General features: G+C 34.7%; 2 protein-coding genes across 4 annotated transcripts in view; one reads left to right on the forward strand and one right to left on the reverse strand.

Moving 5' to 3' along the window:
* Positions 1-10,697, reverse strand: part of LOC138324768 (histone acetyltransferase KAT6B-like) — a 50,085-nt gene extending 39,388 nt beyond the window's left edge. Inside the window, exons 1-8 of one of the 2 annotated variants that reach the window (XR_011208677.1) lie at positions 9,984-10,697; positions 8,598-8,760; positions 8,053-8,165; positions 7,375-7,456; positions 7,032-7,130; positions 6,524-6,599; positions 5,951-6,161; positions 3,577-5,703 (exon numbers count right to left, since the gene is read on the reverse strand). Coding sequence is in view for 1 of the 2 variants with exons in the window: in XM_069269900.1 (XP_069126001.1) it covers positions 5,563-5,703; positions 5,951-6,161; positions 6,524-6,599; positions 7,032-7,130; positions 7,375-7,456; positions 8,053-8,165; positions 8,598-8,760; positions 9,984-10,694 (1,596 nt within the window). In the remaining variant the exon portion in view is untranslated. Of the gene's footprint in view, positions 1-626; positions 5,704-5,950; positions 6,162-6,523; positions 6,600-7,031; positions 7,131-7,374; positions 7,457-8,052; positions 8,166-8,597; positions 8,761-9,983 lie in introns of those variants that run through there. The other variant, XM_069269900.1, reaches the window with a different exon arrangement.
* Positions 1-18,306, forward strand: part of LOC138324771 (replication termination factor 2-like) — a 63,273-nt gene that overhangs the window by 21,938 nt on the left and 23,029 nt on the right. Inside the window, exon 1 of one of the 2 annotated variants that reach the window (XM_069269904.1) lies at positions 17,573-17,643. The exons of the other annotated variant lie outside the window; for it this stretch is intronic. The gene's annotated coding sequence lies outside the window, so the exon portion shown is untranslated. Of the gene's footprint in view, positions 1-17,572; positions 17,644-18,306 lie in introns of those variants that run through there. 2 annotated transcript variants of the gene reach the window in all.

An 18,306-nucleotide genomic window follows, 5' to 3' on the forward strand; every position in this document is an offset into this window, starting at 1 on the left:
GAATTAGGTTGAATTGAAACTTGCTTACGTTGATCATGTCAGATCATCAGGTTTTTATGAGGTTATAGGAATTCAGCATGTCTTGGCTTTCGAAAATTTGCGTTAAAGTCTTAACAAAGTGCATCATATTCCTATTGCACTGATATTTATGCATTCATCTTTCTACATGAGCAGAGATTTACCAGAGCTTTTAAAGTGTTTAGTGGCTAATATCAACATAATCCGACAATTAACAAAATGGATAGGTCAGGAAATCATTCTTTTTCTGTGTATATCTAGTATTGGGGACGATTTCTGTAGATGTTCTCCCGAGCTCCTTTTCCAACTCTTCGCGTAAAAAAATATATACTTATTTCAGGAGTAAATGGAAAATAACAGTGCAGTGTCTTGTATGACTTGGTGATACCTATATTTCTCATTTGTCAATTTAATATTAATCCAATCCAATTACAAATTATCCGATTTACTTGCATAATTATCCAGACAACTGGTTTACGTTGGTATGGTTTTACAATTTATCATACGTTTCACACTTGTTTTGTCACTCGTATGATTCAACACTCGTTTGATTTTGCTGATGCATTTTTACTTGTAGATTTCTGATAAAATAAATAAAAACAGTGATGTGTCTTGAGAAAGCCTCGATTTATTTTTGCACAACTACAAAAAGACATCACTCAGGCAGCTGCAAAAGTGAAGTTTAATGTTCTTCAGTTTGTGTAAATTTGTTAAAGCATGATATTGTTAATTTTACGATTTAGAAGGAATTATAAAAAATGAAATCACTTTCAAGTCGGCCAACAAAAACTTGCACCTTATTCCTGATGTCACGAAACAAAAACCCTCATCTGGCAGAAAAATAAAAAAAAATCTTTTTAACGATCGTATTATCTTGGTGATTTTTACTACAAAGAAAATTACCTTAGTTTTTTAAAGATTTTATATAATATTTTACAACGCCAGACCTACATCAACTTTATTTTTTAAAACGATCATCATAATTCTCTATAAATGAGTACTGAAAAATATGCTAAACATTTTTATATATTTCTACACACTGAAGATCTCTAGATAAGGTCATATCTGAAAGGTGCCCATCATCAACATCTAATGGTTACTATCACTGTTGTAATATCCACATTTGAAATTCATTGTAGCAAAACTGAAGATTCTGTGTGCGACAACAGGTAGCTTGTTCCTTTAATGTACATCAAAAGAAATGAATAACTTTACAGTGTATGACTTTGCAGTTTGGCTTTTCTCTGTAGGCCAGTGATTGGTCAGTGATTTAATTCTGAAATACTTTAATGTTTTTTTTCTACAAAATAGTCCGGGGGTGGATATAACAACAGTAATAGTAACCCCTTGAGTATCAAGGGTGAGAAATACCTGGTACTGCACATGTCATTTTCCTTACATTTGTATTTTCCTATTGTATAAGTGATAAATATTTTGATTAATATTACTATAGTCCTTCAGACATTACAAACAAAAGTTTATCCATTACGTAATGTGATATGTAATTCTCCCAAAATGTTGTTTGTGATGAGATCAACTTCAATAAACAAATTATACAGTAATTCTCCATTATTCTGCTATTGCCCATTATCACTCTGGGTAAATAGTTACCATAATATATTCATAGATAATATATGTTAACGAGTGATTTCAGAAATAAAATTGGCAATGTAACAGATCTTACCACTTTAGTACACATATATTGAAAGTTACAGGTCTACAATAAAGATTCTAATTTGTAATACATAAGTGTTTTCCTGTTACAACATGTGATAAGTAATTTACTCAAATTCTTAGTTAGTAACAAAAATTTACATACATGGTGCTCATAATAAAAACAATTGTATTTACAGTTACAGTTCCTAGAGGTAGGTTACACAGTTTAAATCAAAATTTATCTTCGTTGTTATATTTGAATTATAAAAAAAATAATATAAAAACAACTGACAATACACATTAAAATTGACATTAATCATCTAACCATTAGCTGAACACATCATTGAGATCAAAATTAAGAACCAGAATAACCTTCGCATACAATTACGTCTGCATATAATTACGTTACCTCTTCATCCAATTACGTCTACATACAATTACGTCTCTGCATTAATTACGTTACTATACTGCAACAACGCCACACTCAACTACTCACTCCAATCAATGAACAAAACTTATTCTTTTCAGCCACATCTAATGATACATGCGTTTGAATTTTTCAAATTGAAGAGAAAGTACATCTAGTTGAATATACAAAAAAAGGGAAGTGCTTTAACATTACACATTAGGATGCATTTGAATTGAGGAAGATTGTTCTATTCCTTGAGTATAACCAGCTTATCATTAAGATTTTTGCATACTGAAATTAAAGTGGGTCTAATAAATTTAACAGCTGAATTGTAAATATTATAATGCAACTATTACAATGAAGTTGAATTGTGAATATTACAAAGTACAACGCACGAAGAAGCAATTGAATTTTCCAAGAAATGATTCAAAACTCAAGCACACTAGCAATAGTTTAATAACCTTGATACTCATCAATGCAATTTAAATGATGAAATCATAAACAAAATGTTTGTTACAGTACATTTTTACCGATTATTAATATAAAACATCTACTATTCCGTCTTGGCCAGCTATTACAAAGTTACCTCCCTTCTGGGTAAGCATTTCTTGTGGTGTCATTATTTTGCGAGTGAAATTCAGTTGTTATATCTGAATAATATGATGTTACGCTGGCATATACAGGACGTCATAACTAACACCTACCCACAAGGACAGATAACTCTGTGATATGCACATGCTGACAACCTCATGGTTTTCATTTACAACTATGTATTACAGAAAAGAATGTTGTTTTTACCAAATATTAGAGATTCTCAGATACACTGCGTTACAATATATTTGGACTTTTGATAGGATTTTCGGGATTATAGATATCCTGATAAATATTCTGTTTTCTGATTAAATAACTTCAGCAAGTATTGTCCACTTTTCATGATCAATAGGCAGTAAAATAGAAATGAAATTCAAATTTCTTATCTATTAATCTCTTAGTATTGATACTGTTCAACAAATATGATTTGATCATATGTTTGATGAGAATGACTAGTAAGCATGGCTGCTCATGAACTGAATGTGTTTTGAAAAGTGCAATGGGCAAATGTAAAACTGATGATCAATCTTAAACATTGCAACTGACCCCCATCATTGATGCCTTTGCTCTCTTAGCTTCCATCAGTTTATACAGAAAGCAAAACAGCACCTATTAACTTGAATTATTGAGGACACACAAGATTCAAATAAAGAAGCATCCACATTCTGATGGACTTCATTAACATAAATAATGATCATAAAATGTCTAGAATACAGCAATTTCAAGATTCCAAAACAATGTGAATAAAGACAATTTACTGTCTATAATCCCCACCTAGTGATTGTGACATCTTTAGACGTGATTCTTTTGACTTCATAATCACCAAAAGGTTGGACTAATCAACCCTAAATTGTACTTTACCACATTGTTTTGGGATCTCGATATCGCTGAATTTCATGTACCTATGTATTTTAAGTAATACAACCTCTGAAGACATACAAAAGTCTACCCACTCAACACACCACACCACCTATCAATGCTTCTCTTCATCTCTACAACTTACATGAATAAATAAAATGAGCAAATTTACTAAATACTGGTACAAGTGTACTATATCATGAACATAAACAAATATCTTTAACATCAAACAGATTAAGACTCTTCCCAGTAGTAATCATTTCTACAGTCGTATATATATATTGTACTTCCCACTACAAAGGGAGGTAAGTCATTTACTGTTATTCTAATAAATACCTTTCTGAGTACAATACATGTACATTTCATTTATGTATTTATATATTTTAAATTAACCATAAAATATCATGACGTGTTTGTAACACAAAAAATTAACATGAAGTGACAACCTATGATTTAACTGTCAGGAAACAGCACAATATATAAAAAAGTTTATTTCATTATATCTCATTATAAATCAAGCAACACCTTATTATATATGGGAGACATGATTTCATTGGCATGATTTGGATACAGGGCATATTTTGTCTTTGAAATTTCAAATTGTGATTCAGGAAAGCTGTAAGTTTTTTTTTTTTTTTTTTAAATCTAACTGCTAACTTTGAAGAATATGTGTTATGAAATCCACATACTTTTTAATTAAGTATCAAATTCATGTACTATACAAATTTCATATCATTATGTAGTTGGAAAATACCATTATTGTAAAATGAATTACAAGTTATTATAATAAAACAAAAACAAATTGTAAGAAGTATTAATTTGTGGAGTACTGGCTGCACTTAGGAATGGAACACACAATCATATTAAAATTTAATGAATGAAATTAAATCCTGGAATAGGGTCATACTTAAGAATCAATACAAAGATATATACATCTTGTGTATATATATATTGCCTTTATCACCGCACAACAACAATATACAGTCAAACGAGACTGTCATAATCATTACAAGGTATGCATTTCATTAGCAATATTAATGGAAATCATATTTATCACTAATTTATTTCAGGTGTAAGCACAATATATTAATTAAAATCTTATTATCGCAAATAAAAGAATAATATCTTCTTTCTGTTTAATACTGCGGTCTCTATTTCAATTTCTTTTCTATCATGATTCCATCATTTAAGATGCTTCACTGCTGACAAATGGTATTGTTTTACTATCAAAAACAGGAGCAGACAATTTAGTTTTTTTCTTCAGATACAAAAGTTAATTACTTTAAACTATTACCACCATTGAAAAGTTTGAGCTTCTAATTTTACTTCAAGTTAAAAATATAAAAAATAATTAATTGCATCCCGAAAAAATTCCATGACACTATATCCTATATGGAATGAAGTACTGATTGGGCATGCACCAAAGGCAAAATAAATTGTTTTGTATTATTTTTGTATGAATTAGACATATATTTACATGATTAAACACCAATTATTGTTCAAATTATGAATATCATTTATGTTCTGTCGGCGGTGGAGCATCTTTAACTAACACAATGTATTATTTTCAAATTATTTTACGTTTTTATTTCTTAGGCTTCATTATTGATATTTAAATGGAGCGGTTATACAGCTAGTAATCAATGATAATAGTGTCATGGTGTTACTTCTTTGAAACATTACAACAGTTCATCAAAATTATACAACTCGTTCAATCCTTCTAGAAGATTTTACCTTTGTCAACTCTTGATTATAAAGAAAGAGCCCAAAACAAATGCTACATCCATTCATGACAATATTTCATTCAGAAAATTCTTGCATTCAAAAATTATGTAACACAATGACTTTTGCATTATGTAATTGTATCACTTGCAAACAATTGAGCATGGCAGGTTTACATTGCATGGACCTTTCACCGGTAAAAAAAGATGCTACAAGAACATTGGTCATAGCTATTGCTTAAAAAAAGAAAAAAATCATATATGAATATTAAAAAGAGATAAAAGCTTGAACTAGTAAGAGAATTAAGGTCAACTATCCTCAAAGTCATACCCGGTGGTCTGTAGTTTCATCACGTGTTGATACATCTTCAGGGCGGGGCCTAACTTGATTGACAGCCCTGTTAGTACATCGCTTCTCTTCATCAACAGCAGTGACTGTCCGTCAATCTCCTGTCAAACAAGTTAAAAGTGCAACTCAGTTTATAACGTTTAAAATTTTATAGAAGTTCAGTAAAAAAATTAACATACAGTCCATCTTCAAACTTTGACAGAATACTAGCCTTCAAATTTAATAAAATTCAATTTTTGTTTCCTTCTCAGTCTTTCCTAGGGACTAAGAATTTTTTTTTATTGTTTATGTGCAGTTAGTTTAATACAACCTCATTTACTCTTTGTATGTAAATCCTATTGAGGTTACCTGTTCTTTAAGGGCCTCTGCCTGTTCTGTAAATCCTACGTTTACAAAGAAGCGTACAACATCCTCCACTTTCCATTTGGAGGCATCTGGATACTGGCCATTCTCAATAATGGTGGATATTTTGTCACTTTTATCACCCTTCTTTCCATCTACATCCACCGATTTCTTCCTTCCTTCTGTTGCTTTACGCTTTCTTGGAGGTGGCTCAACCCTAGTAAATAAAACAAATTTTGATGCAAAATTAATTTTGAACGATGAGTAAAGGCAAACATCTATTCATGTATTTACAAACACTGCTACACTAATGAGAAACAGCAAACGCACTTTGTTGTTGTGAAAAGTATAGTAGTACAATGTAAAACAGACATACCTTCAAATATGTTTGTTAACAAGTGTCACGCATATTGATGTACATGTATTGAACACAGAATTTACAACATGATTTTCAGCCCTATACTACTTAAGCCATTGAAAACATTTTAATCAACTTCTCAAAAGATTTGTTTCCCTTTGATCGAACATGGTTTTTTAACAAAGACTGCTATGGGCTTTAGTGGAGTTATTCCCCCTTACTTTTCCTCTTCTTCTTCTTCATCCTCGGAGGCTGGGGAATCACAGGGCGTCGGCAGACATGAAGCACCTCCCCCGTCTGTTACAATGTTACAACCAAACATAAGACTAGGGTTAATATTGCCATAGAAAACAATTTTAGGTTGATATACAAATATTTGGGCTTGTATTCAACCTTAACATATTACAGAGTTGCCTCCCTTGCGGGTAGGTATCCATTGTGACGGCACTATTTTGTGAGCAAACCTTGCATTGAATTATAACATTACACTTGCAAACACATGTCACAATCAAATCTTACTCACAAGGGCAGATAACTCTGCAATATGCAAATATGGTATTTCATTCAGGTTTTATAAAATGGAAAAAAACTGTTTAATTTTTTAACAAATTTGAAAGCAGATGTATGGACATCAATAACTAGATTTCTGCATTTTACTAAAATGTCCAAATTCTTAAAATGAACTCAAAATCATCTTAAACACTAGATATGCAATCTTCATTTATTTACCAGTAACTTGACTGTCATCCATAACAGAGTCTTGCATGTCCTCTTCGGAAGACGTCTCCATGGTTTTTTCAAGTTCACATTTGCTACAGACCCAGTTACCTGGAATAGAAAGACATTCAACAGAATTTATTGTATATCAGTTTAAGAACCTGAACTATTATGCAAAAAGCTTGATGTCCAATTGGTTTCATGATATAAACACAAGTGAATACTTTTGCTTTTAACTGGTCAACAAATTCTTTAAATATAACTTCTAAAGAAATTCTGAATATTTTGCATTTAGAAAGCTTTAATTTCATGCTTGATTTTTGGACATTTATAAACAATTTTTTATACTATTTACCCTGAGGCTTTTTCTCTAATGGAGGGTTGTGGCAGTTCATGTGGTAACCCTTGTCACAGGCGTCACAAAACAACATCATTTCCTGAAATCAAATATTAGGAATGTAAAGTAAATTAAAATCAATTTCATTGAAACATTAACAAAATAACAATATGAGAGCAAATTTACCAGGGAAAAGATAACTCTATCTCACAAGGGAGTGTAACACAGCTCACACATCAATACATGCGGTGTAACTGTGATGTACGTATATACATTGCTGAGGAAGTCACCAATTTTGACGCATAACGATGTTCCTGTGATAATCGTGCAATACAAATGCTGGAAAGCAGCTGAAATTCCATGATTTTCCCCCCCTGTATTTCGCCAAACTTTCCCCTATTTTGAAAAAGGATAGTTTCCCCAAAAACATAGATTGATCCCTGGATATCTCAACCATCATGAAAGATTTTGGATGGCAAGCTTTAGGTTGACAAGCCAAAGTCTGTCACTTGGGTTGAGATATCCCTTTCCACTTGATATATCCATTTAAGATTCCATTTTTTCTTGCTCTTATTCTCAATATCTTATGTAACATACGAATATAGTATTCAATATTGTCTCCCTTAGGCACGGGTTTTTAGCTAAAATATCAACTAAACATCTCATATGACTTGTGATTGGTTCCTTATCACTTACCGGGTCACCTGAATCCTCACAGACAAAACAGGTTTTACAGTCAATACATTGCCAGGGAGATCTCAGAGCACGCCGGGCCAAACTTTCACAGTAGCCCATACAGGAAGGGTGAGCTATAACATACGAAGATATATTATTTCCACAAAGAGTTCTCTTAAATTTTCAGACTGGTTCATAACTGGTAGGGGAGAAATTATGGATTATTTAATTTGCAACTACATTTACTGACCTGGATTAGTTCCAGAAAGATGAAACAGTAGAATTATAAAGAAATGATATTGTTTGGTAGTATGTTGCAATATGTAATATACAAGGAAAAAACCCAAGGATTTTACATCATTGTTTCAGTTCAGACATCAGTACATGTATTTGAGTTGTCTTCCCTTTATCAATTAAGTACATACCATCTCATAATCAAAAATATCATTATTCAGTTTGTTATTGAATATAATGCGATATTGTTCCAACACCAATATATATTGAAGATACTGACATCAATGTACAGGTCAGCTGAATAGTGCATTAACATGAGAAGCTAAAATTACCAGTTGCTTTGCACTCTTTACATGTCAGTAGCCCCTCCGAGAAGGAAGCACTGCTTGTGGCCTTCAGACAGTAGTCACATATAGACGCTTCCTCGTCATCAGAACTGTTTTTCTTCTTAACAGATTGCGTCTCGAAATCTGGTCCATGAGTCTTTCTGAACTTCTGAAACATCAAATCAGGACATCATTAAAAGCAACTTCATACTTGATAATGACTTCTACTTTTGCATATTACAGAGTTATCTTTCCTTGATGGTAGGTATATGTATGTTATATGTGTGCAAAAATTTAGCTGATTTTTCTGAAAAATATGAAAATTACGTTCACAAACATGTGATAATCTATACCTGTCCCTGCATGAACAGGTAACTTTCTTATATGTTATATAAATGTACATAGAATAAAATTTAAAAAAAACCTATATATATTTTGGTAGTGACCAGGCAGCAATAACAAATAGATTTATGTACAAGTTAATGTTGCTTGCTTATATCTTTAATTACAGAATAATTGCATACAGAACAAATTATTTGCAGATTGCAATATAGATGGTTATAAGAAGTCTTTTTAATATGGTTTAAAGATGCTCTATCGCTGACAAATGATATTTTTTCACTATAAAAAACAGGAGCAGACAATTTGGTATATTTCTCAGTTACAAAAGTTACTATGGAAAAGTATGTGCTTCTAATTTCAGTTTAAGTTTTAGATATAAAAAAATAATTAATTGCATCCCGAAAAAAATCTGTGTCACTATATCCTAGATGGAATGAAATACTGATTGCGCATGCACAAAAGGCAAAATAAATCATTTCATAATATTTTTTCCTTTAATCAGACATATATATACACGTTTAAACGCTAATTGTTGTTCAAATTATGAATATTATCTATATGCTGTCGGCGTTGGAGCATCTTTAACAAATATTCTCTGCACAATTAAAACATATAGGCCTACTGCTTGTTTAATTTGTACAGCACAAGCAAAATAAACACTACAATGTCTCGACAGACAAAAAATAAGCCAAAGAGTAATAAACATTTCTTAGTTCGTTCAATTTCTCTTTCTTTTAATAAAATAATAATAAACAAATATTACTAAACCTAATTAACATGAACTCAATAAATTAATCCTATTTCATATTGAAACGTTAGATTAACATTTGTGATCAAATATGGTATGTTTTCTTTATACAAGTAAAAGCGTGTGACTTTTTTTAATAAAGTTAATCCAATTAATGACGTCAGAAATTATGCATAAATATTTGCATGCATATAAAACTAACTGGATACTTTGAAACATTAGTTCTGTTTAATTATGATTTACAAAAATTGTTAAATCATATTGAACATATAAAAATGTTCATATTAGCATGAAATATGAACCTTGCGTTTAGACGGGGGACGTCCGCGTTTGAATTTCGGACTTGTGACAGGATTCGCAGTCTCCGTTTTCTCAGCTTTGTCGGACTTTGAGGTCCCTGTCGCAACTTGCTGCTTTTTGCGTGGTGCGGCTTTGGGCTTGATTTCACCTTCCTTACTTATCACATAGTTTCCATTCGATAATACTTTCAATCCTCCGTTATCAATTTCCCTCCCAATCGCAATGAGAAGTTGATTTTTATTCAGACGGCACTCCGTTTCGGCCGCCAGCCATTTCTCGATGTCTTTCGCTGACGCACCGACCTCTTCGCTCCCCACTTCAAGTAAAGCTTTGATCGCCAAGCGAATGTTCTTGTTCGTACAATTGGAATTAAGAAGTTTCCTTCCAAACGGTTTCTTTTTCCATTTAGAAGCATTCCTGTAACTTATATTTCTTTTATAATCTACTTTAACAACAATACCCAAATCGACGAGCTTCTCCAACTGAGCTTCCGTATCCAAGTGTTTAGTGCCATATCTGCGTGAAGCCATGTGGCAGATTCGATTCAAATCTGGTCGTGCTTTTCGCATCCGCAGCTGATCTATTATTTGCAAAATCGCGTCCCGGTCTTTAACTGACGTCATCTTTTCTTCAGATTCCTTTTCCGTCGATTTATCGGCGTTTATATCAATGTTTTCAAAGTGATCGGTGTCTTTCTTCGCCTGAACTTCCATCGTGCGCATGCGTACAAATAAAAGAACAAGGAATTTTGGGATACTATGAGGCCTGCAACGGGATTTCTCATAGACATGACCTACAGGTTTTCAATAATATAAAGCGCAAAAATCGATTTTTATTTTGCGGAAAAAGCTCAGTGACGTCTGGTTCATATTTCTATACACATTCTAAATTTATAATAATTAGTATATTTGGTTAATTAACACGAAGAATTATCTGTTACGGGAAAAAAACGTGCAAATGCCTAGATATGGCCTAACTTTAAATTCCCCTTAGAAAGCCCATGACTTAAAACTGTGAAGTAGGCGTGGCTTATTTCTAAATTGAAAGTATACCCAGTCTACTGAAAGGTGTGTTGTGTGCAGTATTTTTGGTTTAGTGACCTGTAGCTATTTCAATAGTGTGTCGTTTGGATTTTATATCACTTGAACGGACGTTTTGATTATAATTGTATAAAAAGCCCGGGCATGTATCCTAAAATAGCTACACATATATAGAGTCGACACTATGTCATGTTGTGTCGCGCTCTGTAAGAGCGTCAACTAGAAATTATACGGTTACACAGATATGAGCAGTATTTGTACGCGTTTCATTCTGGGCGCAATCTAGCTAGAGGACGGGCTGTTTTAGGCCTAGTCGTTATGGTCTATAGGCCTAGTATCAGCTATATATATTATAGATGGTGACCATGCATCACTGGCACGGACACCCATATTTAACTCAGTTGCGCACACATGTATAGTATATACGTACGTGTACGTATACACGTATGATCCATGTATTATGCACACAACACGGATTCCACAAAAAAGGTTAGACCAGGCACTTTATTCAGGGAGCTTGGTTTTATATTGCATAATGTCACGTATATTTAGGCGACTTTAAAACGGATCGTAAATCAAATGATTTTGAATAGCATCGATTTCGCAACACGAACAGTATGTGGAAATTATATATATTTACAAACGGTAAACAACTGTTAATGCACACAACGAACGTATTATAATATATATGCATATGTATACATGTATATCTATTTCATCTGAGCAAGTGTTTCTTTTTCTAGTGCGATTCTGTTCATGGGAAATAAAGCGACAATTAATATTTCTGACGCATCTTCACGGATGACTTGAAAATTGCGCTCTCTGTTTACGTTGCGCGTGCAGCGGAAAGAATACGACGTGACAATATATGGAGGTGTCGCATTACATCCGCAGATAAACTAGACATATACACATCATGCATTACCTCTGTCAACAAAGACAATAATGGTAGATGTTGCGCAATATATTACAGTTTCGCCGTCGCAATCGCTCACGTAGTACCAATACACAGGTATTATAGTTTCATGTCCATTCAGGTAAAATTCAGGTCAATATCATAATCAATTTCAGTATTATATATATGGAGATGCTTTGTCAGTGTGTATCAGAGTGAGACGAGACGAAAGTTGTATATCGACTGTCGCATTGATCAGAAGAAACATAAACATTCGAGTTCTCGCATACATAAATGTAAATGTGTAATATAAGTTAAATAGAACGAATATAATCTGTTGTCACATATATAAATCAAGTGAATACATTTCATCTGTACCAGGTCAACCTCAAATCCACGGTGGGACCGTGTGCCTATATGTTTGTCTTTAACAGGCACAACATAAAACGCATTCGTCGAGTCGAAACGTCCAAACGCGCACGTAGCGCATCATGGATCCAAACGCGCACCTGTGGCTATTGTATCCAAACATCTAACAACCAGGGAGCTGAATAAAACCTCAAACGGGTTAAGGACTATGCTGGAGTTTGACAATTGGTGTCCAAGACTAAATAGCTAATAAATAATCATCATGCATCCATCGTTTGATGAGTCGCGCTTGCACTTAATTTTAAAGATGCTCCACCGCAGACAAATGGTATTTTTTCACTATCAAAAATAGGAGCAGACGATTTAGTTTTTTTCTTCAGTTAAAAAGTTACTTACTTTACACCATTACCACCATTGAAAAGTTTGAGCTTCTAATTTTACTTCAAGTTAAAAATATGAAAAACAATTAATTGCATCCCGAAAAAAATCCGTGTCACTATGCGCATGCACCAAAGGCGAAATAAATTATTTTATATTATTTTTTGTGTTAATTAGACATATATATACACGATTAAACACGAATTATTGTTCAAATGATGAATATCATTTATGCTCTGTCGGTGGTGGAGCATCTTTAATTGCTTTGAATCCGAAAATGCATAAGAAACACTCATGTTTTCGTTTTATCACGCGTTTGATTAATCACAACCAAATACAAATCGCAAGAAGAAACCCGCTTGCGTTTGATCAATGACGTCCAAACGCACACACCACGTGAACTAGTCCGCTAAACCTGCCTATATCATTAGGCTTTTTTTGGCAAAAAAAAAAAAAAAAATAAAAAAAGCCTAATAATATAGGCAGGTTTAGCGGACTACACGTGAACATACACGTGCCCCTCCATGAATGCACTCGAGGTGATATATTTCCGAAGATTGACGGAAATTATTACGAGATGTCGCGATTGCCAAACTCCATCATTACGTCGGATCGTATTTCAACAACAACAACGTTCAAACAAATAAATGAACATAACAGGGATTGATTGCGCCTGCTTTATCCAATTGTATTGCGCTTGTATTTGACAAGTGACCCCAAATCTTCATGAATGCATAGGGATCGCACTTGCGTTTAACAATATCAAATTTAGTTGCAAATCTCAATGAATACATTGGGTATCGCGCTTGCGTTTGACAAATGTCTCAAAATCTCCAAGAAAGCATTGTGGATCGCGCTTGCGTTTAACAAATGTCTCCAAATATCTATGAATGCATTGAAGGCCGCGCCATCCTCGATACTACAGGGGTTCCGATCACTTACAATCTCTTCACCCCTGTCCTATCTCAAATCATTCATTTGATGTACATCAATAGACCCGTATACCTTTGAAGTGGGCGTCACTCTCTCTGTAGTCTTAAAAAAAAGAAAAATGTTGCAGGACTGTGATTGGTTCCGATTTGTTCCCCTGAGCTGCTTTCAGTTTGGATATGAGATAGTCCAGGGGTATACAGATCATGTGTGATCGGAACCCCTGGTGTATCGAGGATGAGGTGGCGCTTTCGTTTAACAAATGACTCCAAACCTCCATAAATGCATCAAATGGCCCGAAATATCCATGAATGCACTCGGGATCCCGCTTGCATATAACAAATGGCTCACAATTTCAATGAATGCACTGGGGATCCAGCTTGCGTTTAACAAATGGCTCCAAATTTCCAAAAATGCACTGGGGGGTCGTGCTTGCGTTCAACAAATGGCTCCAAATATCTACATTAAAGATCGCTATCAAATGTAGCTCCAAATTTCAATGATGTATGGGGGTCGCTCTTGTGTCTTATAAATTGGTCCAAATCTCCATGAAAGCATTAGAGATCGTATTTGCGTTTCACATATGACTCCAAATCTCCGTAAATGCATTGGGTACTTCGCTTGCGTTTACAAATAGCTCCAAATCTCCATGAATGCATTGGGGATCCGGCTTGCATTTCACAAATGGCTCCAAATCTCCATAAATGTAATGTTGATCGCACTTACGTTTTTTTTTACAAATAGCTCCAAATATCTACCAATGCAATGGGTATTGCGCCAGCATTTCACTAATGTCTCCAAATATCCATGGATGCATTGGAGATCGCGTTTGCGTTTCACAAATTGCTCAAAATCACCATGAAATCGTTGCGGGTCGCGCTTCTTTCACAAATGGCTCAAAATCTCCATGAATGCATTGGTTAATGGCGCTTGCTTTTACGAAATGGCTCCAATTATCCACGAATGCAATGGGTACTGCGCTTGCATTTAACAAATTGCTCTTAATATCCATGCATGCATTCGGGATCGCGCTTGTGTTTAACAAATGACCACAGTTTTCCTTGAATGCTTTCGAGTCCCCGCTTGCGTTTTAAAAATGGCTCCAAAGTTCAATAAAATTTATGGAGATTGCATTTATGGCTTAAATGCAATGGGGATCGCACTTTGGTTCAACAAATGGCCCAAACCTCAAAGAATCCATTCGAGCTCCCGCTTGCATTTAAAAAATGGTCCAAAACATCCATAAATGCAAAGGGGATGGCGCTTGCGTTTTTTTTCACAAATGGCTCCAGATCGCCATGAATCCATTCGGGATCGCGCTTGCCTTTGACAAATGACTCCCAATTCTACCTTGAATGCACTAGCTGTCGTATTCAAGTTAAAAAGGTCGCTCATATAAACCAGGAATAGGGATTTATCCAATGATATGGGTATTTGGATTGGGTTGATCTGTGACTATGTAGCTCAATTGGTAAAGTATCTGGCTTGTCCTAGGTTCGAATCCCGGTCTGACCGTTACAGTGTCAACCCTAAAATATATTAAATCACACTGACATATCTGACAATTAGCGTCTAAACCTCAAACGCACGAAGGATACGGGAATCCCGCTTGCGTTTGTCCAATGTACCCATGATCTGAACCATCTAGGGACGACACTTCCTTTGGCCAAAGCGCCAATAATTTTTAAAGGTTTAAACTTTCTAATTTTACCACTTTTTATAAAGTTGCAGTACTGGAAGTATTTTAATTATAAAAGTAAAAAATCTTTTTAACGTGTACACGTAAAAAATAGGCTCGAAAGATGCCGAATCATTCCGAGCTCTTTCCAACATCGTCGCGACAATCTCGAAGTAACACGAGAGTTGTGAAACCAAGAGAAATATCAACAATTTTTCGAAAACAAAACATGTGGTCGACCTCATGCAGCAGACTGGATCTACAAAGAAAATAATGCTTGCACATTACAATATTTGATACACACAATACTGAATTACGGCAATGTGTGAATTAGATGTTTCAAATACTCGCTCTGTGAACATACATATATACCAGCACGATTTGCTCATACTAGCCAGAAGGAAAACGTAAACAAACACATGTGCGCTTACGCTAGTCACCTGGATCACCACGTGCAGGACGTGTGGACATAAGTCACGTGATACGATTCGGATTTCCGACAAAACCCGAAGGTACTGAACATGGCGGTGATTGAAGGCGTTTTATTAAAAACCGGGAATATATGATCCCTAGATTTCGGCTATCTTATATGCTGACATATGGTTTTGGGGAGCTAAATCATCAAGATTCATGTCCATGTTCAAATATTAAATGTTAAAACGACATATCGTTTCAATGAACATTACAAGAAATACAACATTAAGCGATGCTGTTCAAGTCTTATCAGAACCATCCTGCATTCTCTCCCAGGTCATTGCACTCCCTCATTCAGGAGTGAACTCTGGGAGAGATTGATCGTGTTTATGTTTGTATAAAATATAAATTTTATTTATTTTACATCGATTGAGAAACGAGTTATATACAACTTATGTAAATCACGATGTAAATCTCGATGGCCCGGATGTAAGCGCGCGAAGGGTCTTAGTACGTGAGGAAACCGGAGTTCCCTGAGAAAACCCACGTTATCGGGCAGGTGACCCATATCCTTTTCAAGTCCGTGCCGGAGATCGAACCCCGGTCGGCTAGGTGAAAGGCGAGCGGCTTAACTACTACACCACACGACCATGTTTGTACTGACCAAGGGTGTCCAAACAAACGTAGCAATCGGATGCATGAAGGATTGCGACTTCGTCTGATCAATAGCGTTCAAACTAGCATGAGGGATTGCGTTTAGAGTTGATCAATGATGTCCAAGTCTCAACCGCACGTGCACAAGGGGATCCAAATCTCAGTTATATTGTGGTTAGCGTTTGATTTTGGCTTGTTGCGCTTTCATCTCGAATGCACGTAGGATCGTACATGGATATAAGTTTGTCTTGGTTCCCACGTTGGCATCCATATACGATATCAGACTTGCGTTTTCATTGTCCATGAGGCCAAAAGAACATTGACATGGGGCGTCACATCTAATGAAAACTACATAAACGGGTCGAATCGCATCCGTATAGTAATGCGATGTACATACAAATAAATTGTTCAAAGGGTATAGGCTTGCGTTTTGTTTTTAATAAGCATTTTTCGAAGTGCGTGATAACAAAGATGGAATTATGTATCATACAGTAGTATAAATACCAGAAGATACAAATATATGATATATGTGTTAATTTGAATATATTATGTTCATGTAACTACGGGTATGTGTCTTTCTTCCTAGATTTTGTATGTCTCTTGCTGACGTAAGAATTCATATATCACCAGCTTACATCACGTGATTTTTTTAAACCGTATCACTGCATGGGCGCCATATTTCAATCAGTTTGTCTATTTCCTATCAGTATAAATGAGTGGTTCATTGCGTTTTTTGGTTAGTAAAAGATTGAAGGTATCACAACACATATACTTTTGAGTTCATAGAAGAATCTGATCTGGTGTTCGTTACATATGAATTTTACCATTTAAAACTTTTCCTGCAATCGACGGCATATAGGCATCCTAGGCCAACTATATATATAAACATAATGTATATACCAGGTATAACAACATTCATATCTTAAAATAGATGTGTAGCTAAATAGCACCTTTAGATATGGAGCAGGATACCAAAATGTATGGCGACATTTGTGTTACGCTTGAATGAAGATCAAGGAAGTAATTTGGTAGTATTTTGTATTTTAATGCTTTTCTGCTCTAATGTTTTTACCACGTGATATATGAGTGACTTATATCTACAACAGAGCTGTGTGCATCATGTAATCTTGGATTAATTAATGTATATTAATGTAGCATCATCACCAAACCAGGTTTGGAAATGTGTAGGACGTCTCCATGAAAAAAAAACACACTTAAGGATTAGTGTTGTTCGCCCTTATTCCCGTTTGCTACATCAAACGTGACGTGGTCGATGAACCGGGAACCACAAACTTGTTGCATAGGTAAGGTATATTTTGACGATTCATGTCAATTTCAATCATTTTTGAAACCTTTATAACAAATTACGTAATCGTTGATAACAACTCGATTATTACCCAGGGGCTACATAGATCTAATGTATATAAGAAGAGCCTCGGATGGGTATGGATACATACATCCTTCTGGATTGGAACGCGAGATCTCGGTCTTTTATAACATCCCCATTGTCACTGTAATGTGTTCCAGGAGACCCTTGTTACAACATTACTAATTTAGCGAACCGTAGATCTAATCTTGTAGTTTAGTTGATATGATGCCAACGCGATAAGTATGATCTATTTAACGGCATCACGTGGGTTAAACGCCAAAAATGAATCTCATGAATATTATTTTTCCAAGAGACCAGGGTTAAAAGATTTTGTTCAAAAGAGCTTGGCAAACCACCAAGATACAAACTGTGCCGTCAATGGCCAACTTTCACTAGGTATTTTTATCATAGATATACGTAAGCAAATGATTTAAATTCTGGAGTTTAGTACTTGACGGATTGAATGAATTTTTATTTGAATTGTCATTTAAGTCATTGAGTTTGCACTACTTTCCGATACGTATGACAGTACCAACTAGTGTAGCTGAAGCGTATTGTAGCGACGGTGAAGGAGTTGTGCATTATCCATAACATGTTA

Source organism: Argopecten irradians, chromosome 6 (assembly GCF_041381155.1).
Source record: "Argopecten irradians isolate NY chromosome 6, Ai_NY, whole genome shotgun sequence".
Classification (NCBI taxonomy): domain Eukaryota; kingdom Metazoa; phylum Mollusca; class Bivalvia; order Pectinida; family Pectinidae; genus Argopecten; species Argopecten irradians.